This window comes from Nicotiana attenuata, chromosome 7, assembly GCF_001879085.1.
Source record: "Nicotiana attenuata strain UT chromosome 7, NIATTr2, whole genome shotgun sequence".
In the NCBI taxonomy this organism is placed as follows: Eukaryota; Viridiplantae; Streptophyta; class Magnoliopsida; order Solanales; family Solanaceae; genus Nicotiana; species Nicotiana attenuata.
Window position 1 is genome coordinate 628,480 of NC_031995.1, and position 9,636 is coordinate 638,115.

General features: G+C 37.3%; 1 protein-coding gene across 2 annotated transcripts; it reads right to left on the bottom strand.

The window, feature by feature from the left end:
* On the bottom strand, window positions 5,433-9,318 carry LOC109228471 (probable RNA-binding protein ARP1). Of its 2 annotated transcripts, none has more exons than XM_019393569.1 (6): window positions 8,905-9,318; window positions 8,038-8,194; window positions 7,425-7,575; window positions 7,263-7,305; window positions 6,909-7,143; window positions 5,433-5,799 (listed from the first exon to the last, which is right to left on the bottom strand). In XM_019393569.1, exons 1-6 carry the CDS (start codon window positions 9,142-9,144, stop codon window positions 5,744-5,746), a joined length of 882 nt encoding a protein of 293 aa, XP_019249114.1. In that variant the 5' UTR covers window positions 9,145-9,318; the 3' UTR covers window positions 5,433-5,743. The 2 variants fall into 2 exon arrangements, with proteins under 2 accessions (XP_019249114.1, XP_019249115.1); XM_019393570.1 differs by having other exon boundaries at window positions 5,433-5,819; window positions 8,905-9,316.

The following is a 9,636-nucleotide window of genomic DNA, read 5'->3' on the forward strand; positions in this document are numbered from 1 at the left end:
TTGTCGAAATGAACATGAGACGTCCTCTTCAAGAGCACCATAAACATAAGGGCCCTCTTCTATGAAATTCTCATAATAAAGTAGATTTCAGAAGTGTTTATGCCCGGAATCAAAAAGCTATCGTATGCAAAAATACTCTCGAAGCTTTGTCAATTTAATTAAAAAAAAGAATATTTTTGCACAACACTCAAGCAAAAAAGTTCCTTTTATTAATTAAAATTCCAAACTTAGTAGAGAGTTTTGCCGTAATTACAAAAGGTAAAGGGAAAATATTCACATCAGTTCTTGTTGCCAGAACCTGAAGGGAGAGAAGAGACTTCATTTCCTCTAGCAGGAGAAGGTTGTTCCGCTGCCGGTTCAAGGCCTTCATCTTCTTCGATTTCCCCTTTGTTTCTCAAATACTCAGAGTCACTATTCGAGGAATCATACACTACGGGCCAAACATGAAGGTTCTCAAGAGCAGTTGTCTCCAGTTCCCAGGCCTTGGCAATGCGGTCATCAATATTGATAATGCCTTCTTTGACCTCTTCCAGGGTTTTCCTCTTCGTATGATATATCGCATAAGTATTCTTGAAGATGAGGGAATATTCTTGTTCCAAGAGTTTTTCTCGGAGCTTATCAATCTTGGATTGGAGCTTTTCATTTTCAGCTTTCATTGTGCTGATTTTGGAATCAAGCTCAATGTTGGTGGTTGAGTGAAGTCGATTCTTCTCCCTGACTCTTTTGAGTCTTTCTTCCATTTTGCTCTCCTCTCCTCAACAATGTTGGCCTCCTAGATTTTGGAACGTAAGTTAGCCTTCAAGTTATTAACGTGTTCCATGAAGGCAGACTCACGCTCGGCAGTAACAGCCATAGTATCTTGAAGCTCATCCCACTTAGCCTTTGCTTCCTTGAGGTTTTCATGTAGCTGGGCGGCTTCCTAGCTATGAGCCATCCTATCTTGTTCAGACTGTTGCAATCGGGCCTCAAGCTCATCCATTTGAGCGATTTTTGCCTCAAGCACTGGGAGGCGTTCAGCAAGATGATTCCTTTCAACCAAAAGTTGTTCTCGTTCTGAAGCAAGCTCTTGCTTGCCTAGAATCAACCTTTGCAGGCCTTCAGAGGCGAGAGGTTGGCCTAAAAAGGGTTAGAACCAAAATTATTACTGCAAAATAAAAATTGAAAGAAGATAGAAGGAAGTAAGATTGTTACATGCACCGAGCATTTCATGTTGTTAATTATTAGGCACTCCGCAGAAAGGGAGTCCATCTTTCTCCAATCCTTTGTTGAGGCCAGTGGCTTCATGTAATTGGCAAGCTCCACCGGCTTGGAAAGTATATGGCACTCCTTCAAAACTGAAAGAACAGAACTTCGCTTTCCACGAAGGTCTTGAGAGGGTGCTGAATAAGTATTTCCTAAGTTCCCTTGGTCGGGAAACTGTAGGGAAAAGGCATTCCCTACTTGTTCGGCTGGTGCCGGTGGGGGGGAAGCAACTGGTACCAGTGAAGAAGGAGCAGATGGTGCGGATGGAGTAGAAACAGTTGATGTAGAAGGAGTGGCACTTGTGGATGTTCAGCAATTGGTGATAGAGGAAGGTCAGGGCCCAAACTCCTTTGACCGAGGATGAAAATAGAGATCGAAAAGCACAAATCGGCATTTTCAACCAAATCAATTTCCCCCAAAGTCCCCGGACATCCTCTGGTGGTGGAGTTTGAAGCTCTCCCAACTGAGCACTCGGTTGAGCTGATGAAGACCTTTTTCTTTTTGGAAGGGGGGTATCTTTATCATTATCCCCTTTTTCATCATCAATGACTACCGTGGACGGCTCAATTAATGTTCCTTTCACCCTCTTCTTCTGAGTCCCTCCCGAGGAGGTACGCTTCCTCTTTGGTTTCTTATTTTTGGACTAGGGACTCCGAGAGCAGGCACCCTTACAGGAGGAACGAGCATATCCACGAGCCCTACTCAGATTAAGGGCATTCTGCAATACTCTTTCAGCTTCCTCTGGGTCATCGAGAACCTCGACGTCGGGGCACACGACGGAACCCTTTGGAAGTCCTGTGTGGAGCAAAAAGACAGTTAATAGACTGTTTCTAAGTTGTTAAGGTTGAAAGAGAGAATAATTTTTGCTTACTGTGATTCTTTGCTTTCCACCCGCATTTGGGAGCTATTTCTTTTCACTGTCGGGATTCTGGAGTAGTAATATCCCGAATTGTCTGAACCCGGTGGGCCGGACCTTGAAAATGTGGTGGTTCCCAATCGGTAGCCGCTAGAATAAAGGAAATAAAAATCAGCAAAGAAGGAAGTTTTTCTTTTCACATAGAAAGGAAACAAATACCCGACGACTTAGGTTCTAAGATACGGGAAAAGTTGGCGTTGTGGCCTAGATGATGTCCCTGGTGGCAATGACAACGAACTGTTCCATCCATCCACGGTCATTATCTTCATTAAGGTTGGTAAGAAGGGTGTGATGACCATGCTTGCTAAGATTTAGCACACCCCCATGGAAAATCTTTGGGGAGTAGAGGTTCATCATATGCGTGAGAGTTAAGGTTTTCGTGATCTCAGCGTACGATTGGCGGAGTCAGGCCACCATACGCCATATGGATGGACCAACATATTCCAAGCAGACTTGGTACCGATGGTAGAACTCTAAGATTATTGGGTCAATTCATTCACGCGCTCCCAAGGTAAAAGGACCCGAAGTAAAGGGGTATGTGTAAACATGCATGAACCCCTGCTTGGAGTAGGTAACTCGCTCCATCATATCGGGGGTGAGGATTTCGACGTTACCCCTATTATATTCCTCTTTCACAATGGGAACGCTAGAAGGATGAATGTAAGAAGGGTATCTACAAACAGGCTAGAACCTATCACATTTAGAATTTGGAGGTGGTGTTTGTTCTTGGAGATCAGATGTCGTGTTAAGATGAAGTGGCATGATGGTGTTTACGGTTGGAGGTTTAGACTCGGCGTTAACCTCTTTGGTTCTATTCTTCTTTAGATCTCCACCAAAAAGAAAGCCTGAATTTTCGGAGATAGCAGTATAAGAAGGCATGGTGTTAAGAAATCTGCGAAGAAATTTTTACTGAGGAAGTTGAGTGTTGCAGAAAAGTTCTAAGGATATTCAAAGAAGAAGAAGGAGTTGTGAAAGTAGTGAAAGTAAAGAGTAAAACCGATGAGTAGTGGAGAAGTTATAAATGACAAAAAATATTATCATGATTATCTCAATAACCGGCAAAAATACTTGCTGAATCACGGAACAACACGTGTTCGGGTTATTAAATGCGAGAAGATGTGCATCCTTTCAAGTGTCAGAGACCGTTCAGGAGCTTTCCCGCCAAGAATAGAATTTTTATCTACTTTTCGGTAACATTGAGTTGTGTCACCGAAACCTAGGGGACTATCTGTATGGGGTAAAATCGGTTAGTGACAATTGGTCGAACGATGAAGTGACCTATGGAATTGAAGACAGGTGGAACGTGAGTCAGCAAATAACTGGCACTGGATGCAAGTGTGTGACCGATGCTGGATGGATCCCGAAGCTAGAGTAGCTGGCAATAAGGATTCAAAGATTTGATATAGCATTCAATGAGCAGCCATTACAGATAATATCATCATTCAAAGCCAACCGTTATACAGCCATCAATGACTATTTTATTCTCATTCAAGAGGAGCTTGATTTGGGGATCTTGTCTCCCTAAATAAAGTTATAAATAGGAGAATTAGCATCATTGGGAGGACACGAAACAATCTATATACAAAGGCTCCACTTTTCTCTCTAGATTATAAAGTTATCTACTTTCTTCTCGCCCTCAATTTTGTTCGTACTTTTGCTATCAGAAAGATTAAGCGCAGAAGCCATGCTTGTATTTCCTTTAATTTCATTTCATAATATTTTTATTCTTATTTACTTAATATTTTTTTGGGTCAAATCAATTTGATGTCTATAAACCACGCTATAAATTTAACTGTACCATTTTGCAAATAAACCGTTGCGATGGTCACAGCTTTAGCACATAGATTGAAATCTCCAGGTTTTTGTGCACCTGGTTTTGAAGATGTAGTTTTCTTTTCCAATATTATATTCAGAAGCCAGCCAGGCAAGTGATCCTCAATAGGGTAATGAAATATTTGATATGACCTACCAAGCTCTTCATTTGGTTACTGCCATATAATATGTTTTTAGATTGAGAGTTCAAAGTTTCATGAAAATCAACAGACTGTCGTCCCATTCTGATTTATGATCCTGCTGCCTGCCACATGTTCTCCCTCTCCATCATAGGGCTATTTCCTCTGCATTTTAGCCCTCTCCATCTCCATCCAGAGATAAGAAACAAAAAATGTAAGCAAGTGAATATAAAAGAATCTTTGTATCCTTTACTTATAACACTTAAAAGGAGCTTAGCATAATACTTTTATCAAAAAGAATTAACTATATATTATACTGGATTTGGAAAATACTAAGTACTCCAACATATTTACTAGGTACTTTCCTGTAATGAGAAGGAATGAAAAATTGTAGTTGTGCATGAAAAGATGGCAGTTAAAAAACAAAACAAAATTAAGTATTCCAACATATTTATTACGAAAAAAAAAGGTGTTTACTTGTTGTAAAATGGTTTTTTGTAGTTGAGCTTTTGACTTAACTTGTCCAACGTTTGATTGTATCATACAATACTATCGGACCATTGAATCCTACGGACTAGTCAAAAGTACTAGTACTAGATGAATGAAAATTCTATTATATTATACTAATAGCTTAAATCTCCTTAAAAGGCAATAAATTGACTGGAAACCATTGTTGTTGTCATATTTAAATTTGTTTCAACCGTACTTATACTTTTGTCAACAGTTTAATTACTGCACTTCACTGCTTTATTTCAAGAAATAAATTTCTTTTGAGTATATATCTTCTCTTCAAGGTCACAAATTTTCTCTCGGTTTAAGATTGTCACAACATTAAGTTGTCCATCTTGATACAAGATTTTATTAAAAGGTTAGCATACCTAGACGATGCTAAGTTAAAATTCACCTTATTTCGAGCTAACTATTTGTTGAAGTGAAATAATCTTAGCTAAATTAGATCGTCCCAAAATTAAATACAACCCCCAATCTTTAGTACACATCCCACCTTACAATTTTAATCACTGATCAACACTTATCCAATTGCTTCCACTGATGTCTTTAGCCACATTTACGTAATATTTATACCAAATTAATGAATACAAAAATATATGCCTTTAACACATGCATTTGTCACTTAATCATGATTAAGCGATAAGTATAAATTCTCATTTAGTTTATAATTGCTAATATTAAATTGTTTAATTTGATACAAGTACCGGATACGAATAAGTACCTTAATTTATGTATATAATTGTGTGAGAGAGAATGTGTGTGTGTACTGAGGGGGGAAATTGGTGAATATGCAATATGCAGGTAGAGATCAATTGCGCCATGAAAGAAAATTATGACTTTAGGTTATACAATAGTTGAATATTTATGCTTAGAAGCTCAAGCTGAGCTCAATAGGTTAGCCATTGGGATAGACAGGAAATGAATACATCTAAACAATTAGCTGCCTGATTGACAATAATAACTTCTTTTTTCTTGCTTAGAAAAAATTACAAAGAAGAAAAGAAAATAAATAAATGAAATTGGAAATTAGAAGAGCTACTGCAGATCTCTAATAATAGTATTGTTCTGAGTAGCCTATAATAAACCTCTTTGTTATTTGATCCAGCCACCATTTTTCTCCAATCTAATTGCTCTTTGACATCACCCTTTTGATCAGAACTCCACCTGCTCCAATTGTACCTATTCCACAGCCAAGCAAACTGTATTTTTGTAATATCAGTTTTCAATTTTATTTTAACAACCACTTGCTGATTATTTATTTAATATACTAGGATATCAGTAAAAACAATTTATAAATAAAAAAATGAATAGAATCTGTATGAGATTCTTATTTTAGATCACCTAGAGCATTCTCACGTGGTCATGTTCCAAGTGACTGTAAACCATGTGACCTGAGGACTTCCATGATTCTTTATAATCATCACATAGTAAAAGTAATTATATATTTTCACATTTCGTACTAATTACTAAAGTATATGTTTTTAGATCTTAATAAATAAAATTCCTCTAATATGTGAGAACTTAAAGACAGGAAATTATGTAATGTATGAGTTAGATATTTATTCCTCTGTGTGTATAGGAGTGAGAAAGCTATTCTTGAATTCCAATGAAATTGACTTCTTTCTTTTTTATCCATCTGTAACAAGTTTAACTTCTTAAATGAAATTTTCTTCTCCTCTACAAGTAAAAATACTAGTACTAACCATTATCTTAAATGTTCTTTACCACAGTTAACACAATAGTTTTATCCAAACAAGAAATAACCACACAAGTTACATTGGTCTAGTTTATTGAGACGGAACTAGTAGTCTAATACAACAAAGAAGATTTTTACTTTCTTAAGCAAGTTATTACTTCTTTACCTTGTTGACCTATGAATGGTGAATCTTTACAAAGATTTATGCCACTCTGTAATAGATTAGATGTTGAATATATTCTCCTTTGACCACGTGGATGTGCGTTGTATGGGCCCATTTATTCTTGGTTGAATAAAATTTGACTAAAAAATATGTAATACTCTCTCCATTCACTTTTACTTGTCCACTATTGACTTTGCACATTCCTTAAGAAATAATAAATAAAGTGTATAATTTATCATAATACCTATATTAATTGGTGTTTAGTCTTAATAAATTTGAAAAATGATTTGGAATGAGTAATCAATGCTAAGGGCAAAATAGAAAAGATAAATTATTTTTTTTCTTGATATGCAAAACGTGACAAGTAAAGATAAACATTTATTTTTGGAATACTTGACAACTAAAAGTGAACGAGGGAGTAATAGGTACCTGCAGTAGGAGGAAGAGAAGTGGGCTTTGAGATAAGGGCCGGAACAGCAGTCATTGGGCCAGCAGCTGTTGGAGAGTACATATGGGCCGGAAGGCCCATTGTCTGTGACTGATGATGGTGGAAGTGATAATATGGGTACATTGGCATCAATGTGTTGCCGCCCATCATTGCCTGACCTGGATACACTTGAGAGAAATGCCCATTCATGTAGGCCCCACCTGTGTAGCTTAGCTTCTGTCCACCACATCACAACCAATCAAAACAACCCTTTTATTAAGCCTTCAATATATTCCCAAAAGAAAAAAAGAAGACTAAATGATGAAAATTTGCCTTAATTTTTTTTGTTTACTTACATGATTGTAATTCATGTCTGTGGCAATATAAGCTGGAGAATACCTACAAAATAACAACAATTTATATAAATAAGTCTATTTTTCCTTGTATAAACTAGGTAAATTGTTAGGTGTGCAAACAAAGTCACTATTGCGCAGTTGAATCGGGTTAAGGTATAATACCCATAGAAAGGAAGAGGTTGATGATGGTGCTGATGGTGATATGGTGAAGCTGGAGCTGCAGTAGCTTGGGGTGCCACAGCAGCAGGATAGTACCATTGCACGTGACCTGCAGGTGATGCTGGATTGGCCCTTGGTCCTACCACGTTGGGTCCTTCAATTTTTTTCAGGAAAAATAAATTAGATATATACGGTACTAATTCATGAGCTCCTCGAATATTTATTCAAACTCGATGTTTTGTTACTTGAAATTTATCATTTAACATGTGTTCTTACTTCAGTGTATCATGTAATAAACCATACTTCGTTCGATCCAAAATAAGTGATTTTTTAGCCTTTTTCTTGTGGTCCAAAATAAGTGATTTTTTCAGATTTCAAGAATAAATTAATTATTTTTTTCTTACATTATCCTTGGAGTAAATAGTGTTGGAATATGTGTTAGGAGTGTTTATGTGAGATAATAAAGGTTAATATGGTCAATTCCATTGCTAATTAATGTTAAAAGGTGGATTTCTTAATTTGTGTGAAAACATTCGAAAAATCACTTATTTTGGACCGGAGGGAGTAGTAATTAGCGTAATCTAATGCATTATCGAGGTGAAATATACTACTATACCTTGTTGAGGAGGAGGAGGAGGAGGAGTGATAGAAGGAGAGGGCCTGGAACGACGTGCGCCGAGGGATGCTAGATTGCAGTTGGCTCGGCGGCCGTTGATGATTGGGGTTGCATCCTCACATGCCTTTTTCGCTGATTCTGCCTCCTTAAATGTCACCTATTTATTTATCCAAAACAGGGAAAATTTGATTCAGTTTACATAAAAGTACCACCTTGAATGCCTAAATTCCATTGAGGAAAAACTTAAAACAGAAATAGATCGACATGCACGCATTGCACGCCCATGATTTCGATGCATATACAATGTACTACAATATAGGGGGAAAAAAAAATTTTGTTTACGTCAATTCAAACAATCTTATAATCATGATATGATTAATTCATCAGTTAACTAGTATTATAATAAATTAATATGATTTTGATGTGAGTACGAATAGTTTTTCCTTTTTTCCGAAAAAGGGTGCTTGGATTGCATACATTTTTTGCACCTAAGAGTCAACCTCAAGATAGATGAATTTTTGAAAGACACAACCCAATTATCAACAAAATCCACCTAAATGGGAAAACTAGCTACTCGAACCTCCAATCACGGCCTAAATGTGATGTGCTAGAGAATTGGTCACTTTTCGGATTATTATTATTTCACAGTAAGAAAGAGCTGATAAGTGAAGTTTGGTATATCGTAGCCCATATTGCTCGGACTCTTCAAAACTGTTGCCGCACCCGTGTCGGGATCCTCCAAAAATACACTAAATTTGGAGAATCCGACACACACCCAACAACATTTTTGAAGAGTCCGAGCAACATAGACGGTAACAATTTTTGAATGTATACGTGTATATGCAAAGAGAAGGAAGTAGAACATACAAAGCCATAGCCCTTGGATCTGCCGGTGAGCTTGTCGGAGATGATGACAGCTTCCAAGATCTCACCATACTTGTCAAAATGCTCTCTCATGGCTTCCTTGGGAGTTTCCCATGCCAGCCCTCCCACAAACACCTTTGTCAGCGTCGTATCTCGATCACCCATGTTGCTGTTGTTGTTGTTGTTGTTGTTGTGATATCCATTCACATTGTGGTTATTGCTCATCGTCATCTTGATAAGCATGCAGAGAAATGGACTTCTTGAAAAAGAGAGAGAGAGAGAGAGAATATTGAAGTTTTATTGGGGTTCAAGGAGAGACAATAGGGGATTTTAGAGGAGAAGTTTAAGAGTATATAAACATGAAAAATAAGAGGGAGAGTGGGGTTAGGGAGAAGTTAAGGTGGGTGGATGTTGGGTCTGGGCGATTGATGGAATATGAGTAATATAGATAGTATATGCATAAACTTTAACTTCTATACACTTACCATGTAAAAATAATATTTTTGTACTATCAAATCACATAAAAGATATTTAACAGTTCATAAAAAGTAAAAATAGCAACCCCAATAAGGCAAATTATCAACAACTATTAAAGTACATCATAATGTTAAAATTCTCTCAATTGTTAGTTAAGGTAAATGACTAAATTCACATGTACATGCATAAATACACAACATACACATAGAACTTAGTTGTATGTAACACTGTTTGTGTTGGGTTGGGTTTGGGGGGGGG